The sequence below is a fragment of the Brassica napus genome, unplaced genomic scaffold (assembly GCF_020379485.1).
Source record: "Brassica napus cultivar Da-Ae unplaced genomic scaffold, Da-Ae ScsIHWf_1628;HRSCAF=2244, whole genome shotgun sequence".
Lineage (NCBI taxonomy): Eukaryota > Viridiplantae > Streptophyta > Magnoliopsida > Brassicales > Brassicaceae > Brassica > Brassica napus.
In genome coordinates this window covers 1-20,384 of record NW_026015044.1, presented here as the reverse complement: position 1 = coordinate 20,384, position 20,384 = coordinate 1, and the positions used below count along the sequence as shown (strand labels likewise).

General features: G+C 31.5%; 1 protein-coding gene and 1 long non-coding RNA gene across 2 annotated transcripts; one reads left to right on the top strand and one right to left on the bottom strand.

Moving 5' to 3' along the window:
* Window positions 1-234: 234 nt before the first annotated feature.
* On the bottom strand, window positions 235-5,802 carry LOC125598112 (vacuolar cation/proton exchanger 1-like). Its single transcript, XM_048772439.1, has 10 exons — window positions 5,450-5,802; window positions 3,288-3,355; window positions 2,694-2,722; window positions 2,393-2,589; window positions 1,873-2,097; window positions 1,355-1,486; window positions 1,081-1,197; window positions 817-987; window positions 629-719; window positions 235-517 (listed from the first exon to the last, which is right to left on the bottom strand). Exons 1-10 carry the CDS (start codon window positions 5,732-5,734, stop codon window positions 435-437), a joined length of 1,398 nt encoding a protein of 465 aa, XP_048628396.1. The 5' UTR covers window positions 5,735-5,802; the 3' UTR covers window positions 235-434.
* Window positions 3,587-5,179, top strand: LOC125598113. Its single transcript, XR_007332210.1, has 3 exons — window positions 3,587-4,680; window positions 4,756-4,834; window positions 4,907-5,179. It is a non-coding gene; the product is annotated as an uncharacterized LOC125598113 (long non-coding RNA).
* Window positions 5,803-20,384: the final 14,582 nt, after the last annotated feature.

The window sequence follows — 20,384 nt, the reverse complement described above, 5'->3', positions numbered from 1 at the left end:
GTTGGATGCACATCGGCGATGACTGATCGGACGTTTGGTATTTGAATGGACAGACCAATGAAGCAGCTTCGTATACAGTGTGATTCAAACTCCTCTCAGGACCCTCGGCCTGGGCTTCCAATGGTGAATATATATGAGGCCTATTACCTTATTATTCGGCCTTTAAAGCTTATGGTTTGACTGCTCAATAGAAAGAACCTTGATAACCCAATTATTCATAATTTCATAATTAACTGCTCAGAAAAATGATTGATCATAGAATAGAGAACTTAAGAATGAAAATAGAACAGAAAGCATACATAGAGAATAGTCCACTGAAAACCCAAAAATGAATTTTCTCCAAACTTATCTTCATCAAGACCCACAACACAATGAATCTCTTCGACAAGTTGTTTTCCAATTTATGAAAATGAATAAAGACATTAGGCAAAAATTTAAGATGAGAAAACGCCTTCGCCGTTTGCAGCGGCAACATTGTTCATCAGTTGATGTCCCAAGTGAATAGCATTTGGTTGTTCTGAAAAAACAATGATTACATTAATTTTGTGCTATCTTATTATTATTAAGGACTCCTATTATTAATGTCAATCTAACTACTAACGTGTATGTATTTTGGAATTTAACTCACTCTGAGGAAGTTTGTCAACAAAGAAACAAATGGCAATGATGATATAACAAAGCAAGAGAACCAATCCTTTCATGTAGTGAGAAGTCCCATCCTGAATAACCACAAAAAAAATAACACAATATTTAATTATTGATGCTTGAAGTTTTGAATCATCCGTTGATTTGTATAAATGTGATCATCTTTGTAACCTGTAATGTGAAGGCTGTGATGATAATGGAAAGAGCAAGAGAACCGGTTTCAAGAAGATTGAAATTGAGATCCATATTTATTCCTAGAATCCATGCCACGATAACGGTCAATGGGACTACGAATAAACCAATCTGAGTTGCAGATCCTAACGCAACTCCCAAAGATATGTCCTGCAAAATTATTTTCGTTAAAAATGAGTTCATGCATTGTATCATTTTTTGGTTAATCCACAAGTTTTTTTATAAAGCGAAATTAGAACTTACAAGCTTGTTCTTGAAAGCGAAAATGATGGCTCCAGCATGTTCAGCAGCGTTTCCAACAATAGGAAGCAATATAATACTTATGAAACTCACTGACAGGCCCCATGATTCCGATGCGTTCTAACCAAAGATAAGCCATAGTAAGTTTATTCGTATGTATATTTATATGATCATTATATGTACGAGTCTCATTGTAAGTGTGATGGAATCTAAAGTAATGTATAAAAGATCTGAACTAACTCATTCATTGAACTTCATGAGACTTAACCAAAGTTACCTCAATGGTGGCCACAACATACTCCGATAGCAATGCGATGACTAGTGTCATCCCAACCAACCATGCAAATCCACTCCAAAAGCTAATCACTGCGGTCTCTTCCTCAGCGACATTGTCATCATACTCGTCATCCTGAACCAAAGTTACGTTTTAAAGATTTGTTAGAACAAGAAAATTGCATTGATTAGCCAAACTAGATGCATTAGGTTTTGTTTCTGCCAAACAAGAAAATTTCCCAAAACTAGGGGTTATTTGTGAAATAACCAAGAAAATAAATAAAATTAGTTTTCTGGAGAGAGAGTAGAGAGAGATAGGAAGATAAAAGAAGAGAGAGAGTGTGTTTTTGGTTGTTTAGTTAATTTTGTTTTTTTTCTTAGTCACTGGGTGCAATTTCCCAAAACTATTTGTATCTCCTTGTGTCATTATCTTCATAATGAATATTCACATATTTATCAAAAAAAGAAGAAGAAAATTTATACTCTCTTCACGTATCTTTATGTGAATATATATTTTTGTACCTCATCTTGTGCGTCAAACAATTGGCGGTGAGTCCAAAGCTGGAAAACGAGATATGCGATGTAAGCGATCAACATAACAATACTACTGGCTCGTGACAGATTCAGTGACATGTCTGCAATCAAACCAGCCGGAGTCTCTCCGTTTGCAACGTATCCAAACAACATTGGCAGCAAGTGACACAACAGTCCCATTAGGAGTAAGAAGAAGTTCACATCGGCTTGTTTCTGCAACAATAAAAAAAAACATCACACAATCAGTTCACTTGGTTTCCTCACGTCCATTACTTAAATTTAGTTATAAATATTTGATTGTTTGTCAAGCAAAAACTTAAGTAAACCCTTTGATTTCTTATTTTTCTTTTACCAAAAAAAAAACTTTAGTAAACCCTAACTATACCGGGTAACACTAATTGAACCAAACCTATTACAGTTTCGGTTAAGTTATGTTAAAAATAAAAGAAATACTGTAATATTAGTTTTGACTTCTGATATAATCAGAGTACATAGGGAGAGGCTATACCCGGTCGAACCGTTGCTCCCTTCGGAGATTAGCAATTCCACCACAGAAGAGCGAAGTCCCAAGAACCAATAGAAGGTTCGACAAAATGGAACCTAGCAGCGAGTACTTTACCACTGCGACTTTATTGTTGGTCAATGCAAGAATCGCGATTATCAACTCGGTAGCGTTTCCACAAGTTGCGTTCAATAAGCCACCCACTGCAGTTTATATTAAACACAAAATAATTGAGTTTCTACTGATAAAATAAGTTAATTACTGTTTGTAACTGAAAACAATATATAGTTGGCAAAGAAGACGTTACATGTAGGACCGGTGTAGAAAGCCAGCTGCCTGCATGGGAAGCACGAGAGATGTTAATGTAGAAATATAACCACATGAATAAAAATTCTAAATCACCGAGAAATACATTTATATAAAAATGGTTCGAGATCCTAAACTAGTTGAATATAAAAATTAAAAAGGATAAAGCTTTGTACTATGCTGTCACGTCGACACATGAGTGAGAAATAATTGTATCCGGTCTGTGACTGATACCCAATAATGCGATGACGAATTCCGAAAGAATATTGGTCCAATTATTTCAAAAAGAAAAGTAATAAACGAACAAATGTATGGTGGATTCGACCTAACTAGAATGAGATTCGTAAAAGTCCTCAAATTCAAATAAAGCACTGACATAGTTGCAGCGGGTTAAATCTTGACATAAAATATTTGATTTAACGCGATATTTTTATCTACAGATGGATAGATTCGATTTCATTCCATTGACAGTTGGCTAAGCCTTGTCTTGATCGAAAAGAAAATCGTAACGTGAAAAATTCAAATAAATAAAATAAGTAAATGGATATATAGGATAAGAGTTAAGTACTTGGATGAGGATGAATGAAGTACTTACTCTGTTAGAAAGCTGACTCGCTCAGCCAAAGGTGTGAGTCCTAACATGCTCAGTCCAAATATCCACGGCTGTAAACATTCGCAATTTAGCATAATGTTAAGTACGTGCAATTGTTACCGTAAATACTCTTTATCAATTACGTTGCACATTACATACCAAATCATTAATCTCAAAACGTTAATGATTGCAGATCCAATCAATTAAATTCTTCCATTGGATACCTAATTTAGTGGCTAGTAATAATTTAAATATTCACGCGAATAATGCCATCCCACTATATAAAGAAGCTAAATTCTAGCTTCCTAAGGCTATCCACATGGACAAAATAATCAGGACCAACCAATATGCCAGGTCATAACGAAGTGGGCTTGAAATTAAAAAAAAAACGAAATCATCACGGCCCAGTCCATAGCCTCATCTCCCTGCCTCTCTTCATATGTATTTTGTGTCACAGCCCATTAAGCCCAACTCCCAGACAAATCCAGATACACTCTTACGGTTCGGGTTATATCGGCCCTTCCTCTGAAATCATCATCCCTAACCCTAAGCGGCGTCTCGCTCTGTTTCGCGATTCTCTTCCTCTCCCCCAACTCATCCCCCATAACGCCTCCGATGAGAGTGATGGTACTTCAATGTGCTCTCATAAATCCTCCATTCATGATCCCCACAGACCTTCCACATACCCTCTCTGTATCCATACCCGTACCTCAGATCTTAAAATCCAAACCCTCAGATGTTAATTAAATGTTTAAACTTACTTAATATTTTAAAACAAAAAAAAACTGATATTAAATTATTTGACATCTTATTATGGAAATTCACATATATTAAAACAAGGAAAGTCATACTCTCGAATTATTTGACATCTTATTAGTTTTTATTTGTTATAATCATAACTTAATTTATTAGTAATATTTTTCTTACCAATATCAGAGTCATCAAGTTCGAACACAACGAAACGTAAACGCGGACGTCCACTAGGAGTACGGAATAAAGTGAAAGGTATACACAAAATTAAATCACTTAATCCAGCAATGTTCTATATTTTTCAATTATTAAAAGCCCAAATATAATAGAGACATGTCTCGACTACTTGCTCCAACAAAATAATTTCATTTACTTATTCTACTTATTCCCGAACAGCTCCATCTGCGGCAATTTCCAATCAGGCTATGTTACGCAATGACAATTAACAAAAGTCAGGGTCAAAGTTTGAAAGGTGCCGTACTGTATTTGTCACAGCCCGTTTTCACCCATGGACAGTTCTATGTTGGTCTTTCCTGAGTTACTACCAAGTCAGGCCTCAAAATTATACAAGGAAAGGATCAAAAGATAGGAAGGGTTAAAAACATTGTCTACAAATAAATATACAACGGTCTATCGCACCTACCAGGTAATCCAATATTATTTGCAACCCAATACACAACATTATACAAAAATACTAAATTATTTTCTCTCTCTCCTCCAGAATCACGATCCGATGATCACCCAGAGCAGACTTCCCGGAATCTTAAACAACTTTCTATACCATAAGATGCAAACTACCAGTAAGTCTGCCCACCCGAAACTCTTTAAACTCAATAATTAAGATGTACTAACAAAATTGTTTTTATCTATAGGTCCGCCCGCAATAGAAAGTGGCCGCTCTACAAGATCATTCATAATATACCTCACATACATCGTTTACGTCTTATCTTATTTTAATTCTTTTTCGTTATCTACTGGATTCTATTCCCTTTGGACAATTACTTATTTCTACTGTCAAACTATTTTGTTTCTACGTCTTCACATCCAAAAAAACAAAACTTAACTCACACTTTCAAAAACTAAAACTCCAAATTTTAATAAAACATTACTTTAATTACATATGTAATCCGCGCGAAGCGCGGACACCGGCTCTAGTATATATTAAAAATTAATCACGATTACCTCATTGATTCCTTACATTTTTGGAGAATGGATTGTTTGATGTTTAGTCACATATTCAAAAATAATTGTAACTGATAGTATTTCATATTTTTATTCCTACACGTAAAAAAACTGAAGGACTGTCTTGAATGCTACTCTGTTTGGCAATGTTTTTTTTTTGTTTAACAGATGAATAGTTGGGCCTTATGCCTTAATCTCTTCATCTAATCGATAATCATGCAAACAAATCTAACCTGACTGAAGCCGCAATATGTGCCAATAATTGCGGCAGGTATGGCCGGAAAAAGAATAGCCAGCTTCGTGCCGAGAATGACTTCTTGAAGGTTAGAGAGAAAATCTTTAAGACCTTTGTATGGAACCTTTTGGATCACTCTTATGTCAGACTTCTTCCTCAACGAAGAAGAAGACATGTTGTGAGCTGTTCTTCCTCCATGTCTCAGCTCTCTGCTCGATCCTTTAGCGGTCATGTTTGCGTTCCCGTTCTCCGCCGCTGACCACTGTTCAACGATCCCCGCCATTTCTACACTTATTCAAAAAATGTATATATACTCTGAGTAACGAATATGTTTTTTGCTTTGCTGGTTCTTATGTTGTGTGTTTATAAATACTGATTAGTTTTGTATTTTGGGTCCACACGAGGCAGCTTCCACGAAATTTCCTTTGATATCTTTTATGTAATTTGGGATTTTATTATTTATAAAACATGGTAAAAAAATCAGAAATGGTAGATGTAGATACCATACCTGGATTTTTGGGAACTAACACTTTAAGACTTAGATGTTAAAAAATCTATATTTGGTTAATAATGATTTAATTTAGTAGCATAATATTAAGAGGAAAACGTGATTGTGTAAATTATTTTCTAATCTTTGTTAGGTGAGCAATATGTTCCAAATAAAAATTTGATTTTCAGATTTAATGGCTAAATTGGAAAGGAAATATTCTAAGAGGAGATCAGAGGACTCAAAATAACTGTTGATTAGGATTCCCAAAACGTACATATTTATTAGGATTCTTAAAATTACAATTAATTTCTTAACCTCTCTCGCATTTTTATGTCGTTAAGAGCTTTTCCCCAAAAAAAAAACTTCAAAACTTTGTTTTTGAGGTTTTACCCCACTCTAATTTTTTTGAAAATATTTTGAATAGTGAAAGTCATTATTCTTAACATCAAATTTGAGATTCAATCTTTCTTTGTATTTTAATCATATCACTCATAAACTCTAGTCTTATAGTATTATATCATTCATTTCTTTTACATATATTTTCATAATTTTTACTTTTACATATTAAATTAATTGAATAAATTAATTAATTAAAAGAAAAGTTATAGAATCTTATAAAGATATAAAACAGAAGAAATACTATATAAACAGAAGAAATAAAATTAAATAAAAAAACAGAAGAAATATTATATAACATTAAAGGCAAATTTTACATGGCGACAATACTACACTAACCAAATTTAATACAAAATAAACACTGTCTAGCTTTGTTATTATGAAGTAATTTTACATTAGAGTGTAACATCTTATGAATTAATTCTATATTGATATTTTAATGTATGTTTGACTTATTTATAAAAGAAATCAAAACTTTAATGTAAATATAAAAAAAAATACGAAGTTTTTATTTGAAGCCGTTTTTGAAGACAGACATCATTAAATCTTAAATTTAAGATCTTTTTTTGGGGATTTAATGTATGTTCTTGTGATGTTTTCCCAGACTTGAATGTTTCTTTAAAATTGCGCAAACCACATGTCAATCATCTAGTACACTTCAAAATTTATCTAGTATTTCTTCATCCGCTTATCTCTGGTTCACCTAGCCATTCTCCTTGTGACTTCTCTTTCTCCATTGTCGCGTTTTATGTTTACTGAGCTTCGAACTTTCACTTTGACACTATGAGTATCTCTGTCTATTGGAAAATGGCAATTATGTCATGCCAGACGAGTTCTCTAAAAGCGGAGTTCATAGGTCGACTCTCTCTGACTAAGGCATTTTATTGGAGGTTACTTCGTACATATGCTGTCACCATATGGGCAAAATTTCTTGACATTGCCATCAAGCGAAGGCCGCTTATCATCAGAGTTGGTATGTAACCGTTTTTAAATCCTTTCAGTTGGGTATTTCAACGTCGACCACTCCGACTATAATTTGTTGCTCCAAATAACAGTTGTAGGGTTCAAAGTAAAGCTGCTCTACGAGTTCTTTTACTTTTCCTACACATCTATCTTTTCCCTTGTTGTAGTACTTTTCTTTCATTGTCTTTTCGCGGAGATTACCTCTGGATGTAATCGCTTAAGCCCGTTAGACTTTTAATTCTTAATATAATCATTTGGTGCACAAAAAAAAAATCATTTTTGGGGATTACTAATGCAACGACATGTTTTCCCAGACTTGAAAGTTTCTTTACAACTGCGCAGATCACATGTCAATCATATAGTATAATGTAATACTTACTTTGTTGTTTACGATACCTTTTAACTTCTGCACGAGAATGTGCCAAGAACCACTTGGCTTTGGCTGTACCACCTCTGCAAATTATCGAATATGATAAAAATTCGACTCCAAACTTTCTTTTGTGGTGACAAAATTGGCCACCAGGTCCCGGGAAAAGGAAAAAAGTTTTACAAGGCGAGAGATAATAGCTCTACTAACAAAAATCTTAATTGCATTGACAAAGTTTTTTTGTTCTGATACACAATTTGGTTATGACCTAACAGGAATTTACTCTCTTTGTACATAATATATTGATTTTCAAGGATTTTCATACATATGTAAACAGTTTAACAGATAATTCATACTAGGATAAGACCTGCTCTTTGCGCATGGTGAATTTATATGAAAATTATTTAAGAAATATCGTATGAAAAAATAAAATGTATATTCTTGATCGAATTAATATTTTTGGCTCTTAAACAATTTTCAAAAACTTTTTTGTTAATTACATAATTTGTTTACTGATGAGCTCATCCCATTTAAAAAAATATTTTAAGTAAAAAAATCACTTATCGCATAAGAACCTAACGTTTATCCCGAAGAATCTCAGGCGTACTATTTGGTTACAATGAAACTATGCCAGCTAGGTTTTATATCATAATTTAGCAACTTAAAAGTTAATTATGGTTATGAAAAGTTTACGTTCACATGCCAATCCTATCTATCGTCAATATTTTTCTCATTTTTGTGTCATTTTTTTTATTTTGGTTATTGCTCGATATAAATATTGATTTTTAAGTTTATTCTCATTTTGTTATTTTGTTTTGGCCTGAGATTTAAAAAATGTTTAAGATTTAAAATTATTAAAGAGATACATATTTAGGTTAAGATTCGCGCCTTATGAAGAATAAATATTTTATATTTATTACTTATTTAATATTTTTTTGCATATTATGAAATTAATAAAATAATAATTATATATTAAATAAATAAAAAATCAGTTACTATTATATAATAAATTGACGTGCGCATATAAATCAAACGAACGCTCTTGTTTATTCGCAATCATTTTAGGGTAAATAAATCAAAACAATCAATCTTATCTATCATATATGATATATAATTAAATTTAAATGATATTAACATAGATATATAGTATACTTTTAATTTGGATATTTATTAAATGAGGTTTCTACTCATATGATTTTATGATTATTTGCATATTTTTGTAACAAAATTTTACACCAACGATTTTATTTTTAATGTGAAATGTTTAGTGGTTTCAATAATTTATAAACATTTTTAAAAAACAATGAAGATTTCAAAATTAAAATATTAATTTTTTAATATATGTTCAACGCAGATATCAAAATATAAGTATGTATTTTCATATGATGTATAGTTTAATTTAAACGATATGAAATATATATATATAACATAAACACCTATTAAAATAAAATTATTTATTCAAATAATTTTATAATCGTTGTATCTTATTGTAGAAAAAAGTAACCTTGATCACAAAAGTTTATGTGAAACTTTTAACAGTTTTAATAATTTATATTTGTTTTAAAAAATTCAAAATATAACATATACAAAAAAATCTAATTTTTTTATTATATGATTAATGTAATTGTAATTTATTTTAATAATAAATAACTAAACAAAAATGATAGAAAATATACAGATTGTTAGCAAATCCTTATTATTTAAAATCATTAATTGCCGTATATATCTTAATCACATTAGATGATTCCGTAGGTTTTATTTAAGAAAATAGTATATAATAATTTCAATTTGTTAAATGAATGATCCATAATAGACATACTATATAATATAATATTCTTTACCAATTTAATTTTGGACTAACAAAATTATCAATTGATTCTCAAGCCACTACATAAGTAAAATTAGCATTCTAATCACATGACAACTCAGCATGATATTTTTTTAATTAGTACAAACTACATGTTATAATTTTTTAAATATTTCTCTATTAATATATAGGAGATTGTTATGAATATTATGGTGATGCCATTATGGCATATCTTAAATATACTTGTTCTCCAAGCTTTACTTGTTCTCCAAGTGGCTTTGTCCACAAGCTATTGTAATCCTATATAAAGGACTCATTACTCATGGAATAATATACACCAATTTCTCTCTTCTCTTGTCTTCTCTTCTTTATTCAAAACACGTTATCAGCACCAAACTCTAGCAAGCTAATAGGTATAGATTTTATTTTACAGTTTTAGTTTATTTCTATTCCTTCTTCAAACCATGTTTATTATCAATTCATGGTTTGTAAAAATGGATTCATACAGAGTATGAGCTTAGGAGCTTTAGTCGACAATATTGATCTACCCTTGTTTCAAGGAAAGAAAATCGTTTGATTTAAAAGAGATCTTGTCGATGTTTATAAGCTAATGCTCAATATGATTATAGCCTACACTCGCACGTATTTTATTTATGTATTATCATATGTGATGCTTATATTATGTTATGTCATCACGCTAGCATATATGTTTATATTGTTCATATTGCTTTCACTCGTTAGAATACATCTGTCACATCTTTTATAGGCATGTACACGGCTTCATATAATTATTACAGTTGCATATAGGATTATGACTTTCATAAATTAATTAAGCTGTGAAACTGTCTTGCCCTTAATTCTATTGGTAGCATTCGTTCTTGTGTATAAATTAATATTCCATAGTTTTAACTTTACGGCTGCGTACCATACTTTTATTAATATTTTATGGCTGCATCCCATGTTTTTCTAAAATATGTCACACATCTGATTTTACTTTAGCATATCTGGCTTGAATCGATTAACACGACACACGAATATATTTTGAACATTAACACATGTAGATTGTTAACGAATTATTAGGAAGACGTGTAGGTTGTTAGTCTCATGGAATCTTAAATCAATATTTCTTTATATGATGTGTGAGAAACGTTAATGCATTGATCATAGAATATTGATATTGCCTTATAAGTTGTTTATATTAATCTATATGCATATTGTTATTTACGGATGCATATAATTTAATGTAAAAGCATAGTAATTGATGTTCCTAAAGCATATAATTTACGGCTGCATATAGACTTAGTTTTACAGCTGTGCATTGTTCAATGCTTAAAGATTATATGGTTGACCTTCGAAAATTTTGATAAGAATGATTAGTAATTCAATTGTTCGTTGGTTTATATTATGACTTTTGAGAAACATTTATGCATTGAACATAAAATATTGATATTGCCTTATACATTTTGTACGCAAATATATGAATATATAGCTTATTTACTTTTTAAAAGATCTATACGTTTTGGAAAACAATCCAAAGAAAGGTATAATCCCAAAAGTGATTACCTAATTGTGTATCTTGCAACTAAAGATTACCAGACCTGAAGTCTGTAAATAAATCTCAACTATGTTGGATGTTGAGTTTAAAAGTAAAATTTCTCGAAGAAGTTTTTAATGATGCATATATTATATAAGTAATGTTGTCCAGCAGACAAACGATTGAGAAAAAAAAGGGAGGTTTATAACTATATTTTATTTCTTTGAGACTGAGAAAAATAATGAGCTTTTAAAATTAGATGTTAAATCATGTCTAGTTGATTATAATCATTCTCCTGAAGAGAATATGACATTTTATATTGAGAAAGAAAATCAACACAAATAGTATTGTTCAAGAAAATGAACATAAAAGTGGTTGTAGACGTGAATGTGGATATAAATAAGGTCAAGATCCAAAGAGTTTTTTTTTTTTTAGAACTCATACTCTCACTTGAAGTTGAGAAATAAAGATGGTAATAAATAAATACCCAAGAGTTTCTATTTAAAACTCATTCTCTCACTTGAAGTTGAAGTTGAGAAAATAAAGATGATAAGAGATATGATTCAATCACCCAAATATGAGAGAAAATTATTGTGAGTACAATACATGGTAGTAAAACCTTATAGAATGTTCAGGAAGAAGATATATATGATGCTCCAGAAGAGTACATAATATTACTGCACATAAGAATGCAATTTAAAATCCTTATTGCGTCATATTCTTATAAGTCTAAGAAGTTAAAAGGATTTGAGAAAGAATACATGACCCATCTAGGGTATGTTGTTGATTCAAAATGAGACTCATTCGAGATTGATAAACATGTAGTTTTATCATCTCGAGGGGAAGAGTTAATGAATCTCACATTTAATGATAAGTCAAACATCCAAAAGATTATGTTTGCACTAAACTAAGATTGATGAATCATTCTCAAAGGGAATCTGTGGGATTTTGACACTTATGTTGAGACAGTAAGCAAAAGAAATGCTATATATATTTCAATTCAGAAATATTTCTCAAGACAGTATAAGTATTTTAGAGAAAGTATATACAGCCTCTTATAGATTATACTACACAAAGATTTAGTGTAATGGAGATAAATACAGAGTAAACCAGAAGTTTATAAAATACTTGGCATGAACCAGTTAGACCATTTTGGTTTAGTAGTGATGTGAAAAGATACATAAAGATTTATGAATATTCATTGAAGAACCAGAAGATTCTTATGAATGATTTCACATATATTTCTTTCTCATAAGATAAAATGAAAATACGGTTTTCACCAGCCAAATGAAATTATTGGCATAATGGAGATGTTGGTGGACTGATCACCCACTACGCATCTTTATGATATTGGTGAATTCACGTCTTAAAGTCTTTGACGACTATAGAAAAATCACTAGGATAAGTGATAAACATTTTGAGCAACACTAATTCGCATCAAACCAACAAGTAATTAATGGTTCTCCCCGTCATTGGTAGTGGGTCAGAAACCAACCATTTTGCATCTAAGAATGTTGGATGTGTGACATACATTCCAATTGCTCCACCACAGAGCTTTAAGTAAGATGTGTTTTCAAATAAAGTTGGAATACATGTTGGATATGAATCTCCATTGATTCTTAAGAATCTAGAGCCATCCCCGAAGGATATAAGTAAGACTCGATTTGAATGCCAAAGTTGAATTAGTATTTCCAACATAAGAGGGAGAAAATAAACAGCTGGAAAAGAATATAAGTTCGAATGAATTATCATTGATTCTCGGACTAAAGATAAGTCCAAAAGATAATTCAATTATATAGCTTAGTAAATCAGTTGCCAGACACATTTACTGACCCAAATAAATACAGTGATCAAATCACATATACCAGCTGTAAATGCTCCAAATAAGAATTGATGTTCCAGAAGAACAATATCAAACTGCCAGTTACGCCTGAAGCGTAGTAAACATATTGGTTCCAAAGATAAAAAAAAATCCTCGTAAATGAAAGGAGCATAAAATAATGGTCAAGAGGAATAAGAGTTTGTGAATGATCTCCAGAAGAGACATTAAACATGACTGAAAGAATTCAGGTACCTGAGACAATGAAGAGATCTCAATAAGTGATGTCATGTATGAAATAAAATGGAACTGATAAGCAAATCGACGTCAATGATATTTATGCCTAAAAAATGGCAGTTGATATGATGAATGAGAAAGAGGATCATGAAAGAAAGTCTATTGAAAAGTGTACACAAATAAATGATTGGCCAAGTCAGAAAGAAACAATAGACAAAATACAAACTCTTGTGAAAGAGACAAGTATTTGGACCAGTAGTCCATACACTAAAAGTGTAAAACAAGTGGGAAATGATTTGTTGCTCATTGAAAGATCAATATGGAATTGATTGTGAAGAGACATAGTCTCATGTGGTAGATGCAACTACTTTCAAGTTTCTTATTATTCTGAAAATAAATGAAGAATTTGAATTATACGACCCACTGGAAACTAGTAATCCTTAAGAGATAGAATCCCTAAAATATATAATCCCTGAAGGATTGTTTATATCAAAGTCATGTTCCCGGGAACTCTAGCTATTCGATCGAAATATGTTTTATGGGATATATGAAATATTTGAAGTAAATCAATACATCTTTATATTTGTCAAGTGATTATAGATCAATAGAATCATTGATTTGAATATCAATAAAACTCCTGAAGAGTTATAGAAAATTGTATTTTGGAAGAAAGCTCTTGACAATACAAATATTATCTTTATGTATTCCAAATTGGAGATCTAAAATTAGATGTTATCATAAAGATCCGTGAAGGATTTTATTTAAGATGCTCATACATGTTTGGTCTTGAAGTACCATATTTAAAGTGTTATTGAGAAAATTACTAATCTTTTTCATAACCAAAAGATGTAATTTCATATGACAAGAAAGAAAGTCATAATAGTTACGAATGAGTTATTCGTATGTACGAAACGAATGTCTAGACGATTGTATGTAAGAAGTTTGGTTTGAAGTCTAAATAGACTAAGAAAATATTGTCTATATCAAATAAGAATTGTGGACCAGAAATCTATAGACCTTGAATACTCTAATGGAAAGAGTATTACAATATTATCAATTTAAAAAGGAGATTTCTCTTATTGGAATGCATATCCTGAAGATATTGCTTTCCGAAGAAGAAATGTGAAATATGTGTGGTTGTACTCTTTTCCCTCATCATGGTTTTTATCCCACTGGGTTTTTCCATGACAAGGTTTTAACGAGGCAACAAAGAACACATAAAAGATAGACACCCAAAGAGAATGTTACAATTTGGGAAATGAAAATCTATCATTGTTCTATAGTTTTGGAGATAAAAAGAATCCAAGAAATGATCAGATCATGAAGACTCATGCACTACTGAAGAATGGCGAAGTTCGTTTCCTACAAGTTCGTTCGAGTAAATATTTGGCTGTTTCATTCACCAAGACGCTACCCCTGCTACTTTCAAGAAGCTCACTCATCTTATTGAACTACGTTGTCTCAAAGATCTCGACGTATGTACACATGAGGGGAAGTCATTATACGCTGCACTCTTTTTCCTTTAACCATGGTTTTTTCCTATTGGGTTTTCCTGGTGGGGTTTTTAACGAGGCAGCATCTTACGCGCATAATGGACATCAAGGGGAAGTGTTATGAATATTATGGTGATGCCATTATGGCATATCTTAAATATACTTGTTCTCCAAGCTTTACTTGTTCTCCAAGTGGCTTTGTCCACAAGCTATTGTAATCCTATATAAAGGACTCATTACTCATGGAATAATATACACCAATTTCTCTCTTCTCTTGTCTTCTCTTCTTTATTCAAAACAGAGATTACCTTTATCTTATTTTTTTCACTGAAACTTATGTTATTAGAAGCTCATTAAAAGCATGATGAAATTCACAAAGATACTCGCGGAATAGATTACCTACTCTAAACGGAAACAGAGCAACACACAACTCTAAACAAAATAACATACCAAAAACGGATTACTCTAACTACATTATGGCAGTAAGACGTCAACTTCTTTTTTGTAAACGGAAATATTAACACTCAAAACTGCATATTCTCCTTGCTGCCGGTAGCCTATAAACGAGATTTACCAATGCTGCCTACAGCTCGCCAAACGATGTTATCGACCTCCTTTCGGAATTAAGACACCATGACTTAGTGACCCGGCAAGGAGTTTTTTTAAGACTTCATTTTTTGAAAAAACTTTCTTAACCAATGCGTTTTTTTTTTCTTCTATTCGCCACATATGACAATACACAACAACCTATTACTTTATTGGGGACAAGGATCGTAACTATCTTTCTCTTATAACACTACTATTAACTATCTTAACAGCTCCATTATATTTTGACTTCTCATAGCAGATACTCCATCCATCTTGTTCATGAGTTAGGTTTGTGAGTTTTATAGGCCTGCTCTTTGATAGTTTTTCCATAAATTATTATCTTTTAACTTAAATGTTTTTATTCGACGTAATGTTTTACTTGTTATAGAAAAGCAAAAAAAACTCAGGTCTGTATCCAATTGAGATTCGCATAAGAAGAGATAAAGATTAGCATGGGTTTGTATGATACGTGCTTGGAGAGTGTTCTTTGGAGAAAAATTAAGGGCCTATATTGTGTCGTGTAGTACGAAAACGAAACTGCTGATTTTTGCCGTGTGTCTTTTTGTTTAACGAGGAGGTAGCTTTGATAAAAATTAAAAAGGTGGGATGTGGCTCCTGCCGCTTGTCTTGTTTCATAATATAATTTACAAGAACTATTGTTTTAAGTGTACATTATTTTTATATTTCTATAATGTTTATTAGACTAATATATATTCTTAAGAAATTATTTTTGAATCCTTATGTTTTTAGTTAAAACAACTTATTATAAAACATATTAGAATATTGTTTAGTAAAGTTTTTTTGGTAAAGTTACTTTTGGCTGATGTTGAATAATGTTTTTCCTTGAAAACGTTTATCGTTAGAATCAAACAAAAGGACTAGAGGTGGACAAATCAATTGAGATCTCTGCTAAGTCCAAAAGTCATTTGAATCAATCGATAAATTAGGAGAATAATTTGATGCTTAAGAGAACCCTCGATGATAATAGTAATTAGTAAAGAGATACTCTATGCAAACAAGTACACCATATCTTGAGGATAATGGTTATAATATGCCAACAACAATAAGTGCAACACACTGTTTTTGAAAACAGATTGGATGGTGATCCAAAAGCTTTCTATGTCACGGGTCAGCCAAACTCGACCAATTTAAAAGAGTTCACAATTTAAATAAATAGTAAAAAGGTATAGCTTCCATCTAGTGAGCCAGAAATTTCCCTAATGTAACAGAGAAAGTTCTATGAGTTGTATATGAAGAGACTACTTCACAATATTTATATTTCTATATCTGCTTAAATGTTACATATAAAATAGGAATGTTTAAAAGAGAACCTTAGATTTAGAGAAAATAAGTTTGTGTATAGCATATGCATTCCATTAAGCTCCAATAGACTTTCATGACTGGCTGCCACACCGACCATCCAATCCATATAAACCCCTAAAAAGGAATATTAAAGATTTTGGAAAGATCTCATCAATAAATCGAGGAGTGATGAAGTTGAACAAGTGGTAGCGTACGTGGATAAAAGTTTCTAAAACGATTTTTCGTACATATACTTCCATTTACAGTATATCCTAAATTCCTAATAAATTGCACATTTTTATTAGATTTATTCTTGGGTTCACCCCTATTTCAAATTAGATATCTTTTAGAAAAAAAAACAAAATATTGTCAAATTATATTATGTTTTTAAAATAAAAAGATAAAAAAAAATAGTAGTTACAGAAAAAAACGTCATCAGCAAAACACTAAACCTTAAATTCTAATACCTAAATCTCAAATTCTAAATCCTAAACTTTAAATCCTTGAGTAAACCCTAAACCATTGGATAAATCATAAACTCTAAATAAAAAATACTAAACACTAAAACCCTAAACCCTAAATCCTAAACCCTTGAGTGTTTTAGTGTTTTGAATTAGAGTTTAGTATTTATCCAAGGACTTAGGGTTTACCCAAGGGTTTCGAGTTTAGGGATTAGGATTTAGGGTTTAATGTTTTGCTGACGCCGTTAAAATATTTTTTTTGGTAATTACTACTATTTTTTTATTTATTTCTTTTACCATTTAATTTTAAAAACATAATATAATTTGACAATATTTTGTTTTCTTTTTTAAAAGAGTGCGGGTTCTTCTTTGGATTATAAACAAAATTTGTGAATCAGTATTTTTGAATTGGCGTACATTATTTTGTTACAAAGTCATTATATCGAAGGACACTTGTTTAAAATTATATAATTTGTGAATTTGTTTATATAATATTTTGTATGTACACTATTATATAACTCTTTTTAGTCTTAGATATTTCACCGGATCCGAAAAACCAAACCAAAATCAACCAAGAAATATAGTGGTGGTTTGGGTTTGGATCTAGGGCAAAGTACATATTTGATTTTTTCGTCGATTTGCGGTCTTTGTTCGATTCCTAGTCCTTTCCGAGACCCAGTTGAGTATTCAAAGTATATTAAATTTTTTATGTATATTAGGTATATTTGAATTTTTCATATATGTATTTGGTATTTTGAATGTGTTTTTCAGTATTATGAATATTTTTTTTAATCTTATATTAAATAACAAATTTTAGTTTAAACTATAAAAATAATTTAACGTAAAATATATAGTTTTATTTTTTTACATATGGTTTGTTAAAGTGTTTGTGTTAAATTTGATTTTGTAAATATTTGGAACTACATAAATGTTTAGAAAAGAGTGTAATAAAGCATATAAACTATATTGTATGTTTAGAAAAGTGTATAATAAATTATAAAAACTATATTGTGTATATCACTATCATGTGATATGGTCTAATAAATAAAAGTTTATTTGTTGTATAACTTTGTCATGTTTAAAAAGATGTGGTGTAATAAATTATTGTTAGAGAAATTTTAGTTTAGATATTGTTAGTCAAATATTATGGTAACACCAAATATATTGCTAGTTAATGAAAGGTCTAATAACCTTTCATAAGTAGATTTTTTGAGATTCTTTTTTTTTAATAGTATATATGAATATGAAATAACACAATTCTATTGTTTGGTGAACCCAAGAATAAATATTTTTATTACACTCCCCCCATCTCGATCGCTTGATTCTTGTACTATATGGCCAGCCACTAGCCCCAGAGGATTGAAGTTTCGTTACAACGTCATAAAATGCTACATTTATAGAACTAAATGGTCCCTAAACCATAGTTAAGTATTTAAGCGGATGCTACCGAAGATCAGAGAATCAGGGAGCCCATGTGGGTAGATAAAGACACAAACAAGCTGAAAGACGCATTTGTCTTGTCCGAACATACCACAACATCATTATTCATGGAAATGCCCCCACAAATCTTTGTTGATTTCGGAAGTTACACTGATTTCTTGTTTGAGTTTATCAACATATACGTATGGGCAAACAATAGGCACAATGCCTTGGGGTCACAACGATGAAAAGGGCCAAAACATTTTAAAATGTAATTGACGTTAAAGGAAACTTCCCGGAAGCTACCTTCGTGAGGATACGTCCATGTACTTCTCACATGCATGTGGGAAGATGTAAGTTGTTATCGACCCACCCTTCTTGGATAGAAAATAACAACAGTGTTTATTTGTCTGTATCGTTAGATTTTTAAATCAAATGGAATCAAAGGCCCTACATTATTTAAAGTTCTTTCAGTTTGACATGTTAGGGCATCTATACTATAGATCACTAGCTTGGTCACAGACCATCTGACGATTTGGTCCCTTGAAGTGTTCGGAACAAGAAACTTACGTTACCATTTAGAAGTAATCACACTCATACCTTCTCACAATGTAAAAATAGATGTCTTCTCACAAAGAAAGAATATGCGGCTGTAACGGTTAGCAATCAAACAATTATATTTGCGGCAACCGCCCACATACGATTTCTACTGAAACGTTTTTAACGAACTATTTCAATTAAAAGTAGACGAAGTATACAGTATGAAAAATACAACCTCGTGAACAGAAGACGAGAAATCAACTTCAAAAAACAGCAAAGGAATGGTCATAAAGTGACTGACCACAACAGAACCTCCACATCCAAAAAAGCAAAACTCAAGAAAAGGGTATGTGGATGATCCCTCTTATGGTGGCAGCAAAATAGACCACTCGCCCGAAATCATGAATGGAAGATTAACACTGACTTAAGAAGGCAGCGATTGTTCAAGAGAGAGAGAGAGGGTAGCGAATCCAAAAAATGAGATAATATTTCTACTGGAATTTCAGATTTTTGTGCACCAAAAAAATGTATACTGGAATTTCAGATTTTTATTGTTATTTCTTTTGTAGAATTTTCAGATTGTTACACGGTGACAGCAATATATTACAAACTACTTGATCACAATCTAGTTAAGGGTGATCTTAACAATCTTAAAAGCATGAAAATATCATTCAACGGATTTTGTAAGTAAATTATGGGAGAAAAGATATATTCAAGTTGGCTTATTTTTATGTTATACGTAGCTAGAGTAGCTGAAACAACAAACAAGTCTAATTACTATTTTTTTCCTTATCCTTTATTTCTTAGTATAAGCCCAACCACATGCGATCGAGAATGTTGTGAAGGAGCAAAAATAACACGGGTCTTGTCCGAAAGGCTCTGATGATGGGATCCATTTCACCGCGAAGTCAAGCAGGATTGTCGTGAAAGAGATTATTGAAGCCTTGAAGGTAGTGAGAGAAGCGGATTGGCAACCAAGTCTTCACTGGAAACCACTACTGGTGAAGTTTCCCTTTTATTTTGGTGAACCGAACTCCCTAAGCCTTAGTGATCTTGAGTTATAAAAATAATAAGTTGGAAGCACCACCTGGTACGGCCCCGGTTGAAAAAAACTTTAGCATTTAGAGATAATCGTGCTTCTACATTGACAATTGATTGTGTACTGTACCAGTTCCACCCTTTATTTGCATTTGGATATTCATATTGCTAACTTAACATTTCATGAAAACCTTATGTTGTATTCATTAGGCTCGTTGGGTCTTCTTCAGATATAAGAGCATCATTGTCCAGAGTTCTTAGGGGAATATAAGAAATTATTTTTTAATTTTTAACTAAAATATTAAAAAAATAATTTTTTATATTCTTCTAAAAATAATTTCAGTCGTGACAAATACGATATTGTACAAATGTTCAGTGCCAATTATGACCTCAACTCAGTTATAATTTTTAAATAATACCTAAACTTTTTAAAACGTACCTAAATCTTACAAAAGTTAGTAACCGTCGACAAAACAAAA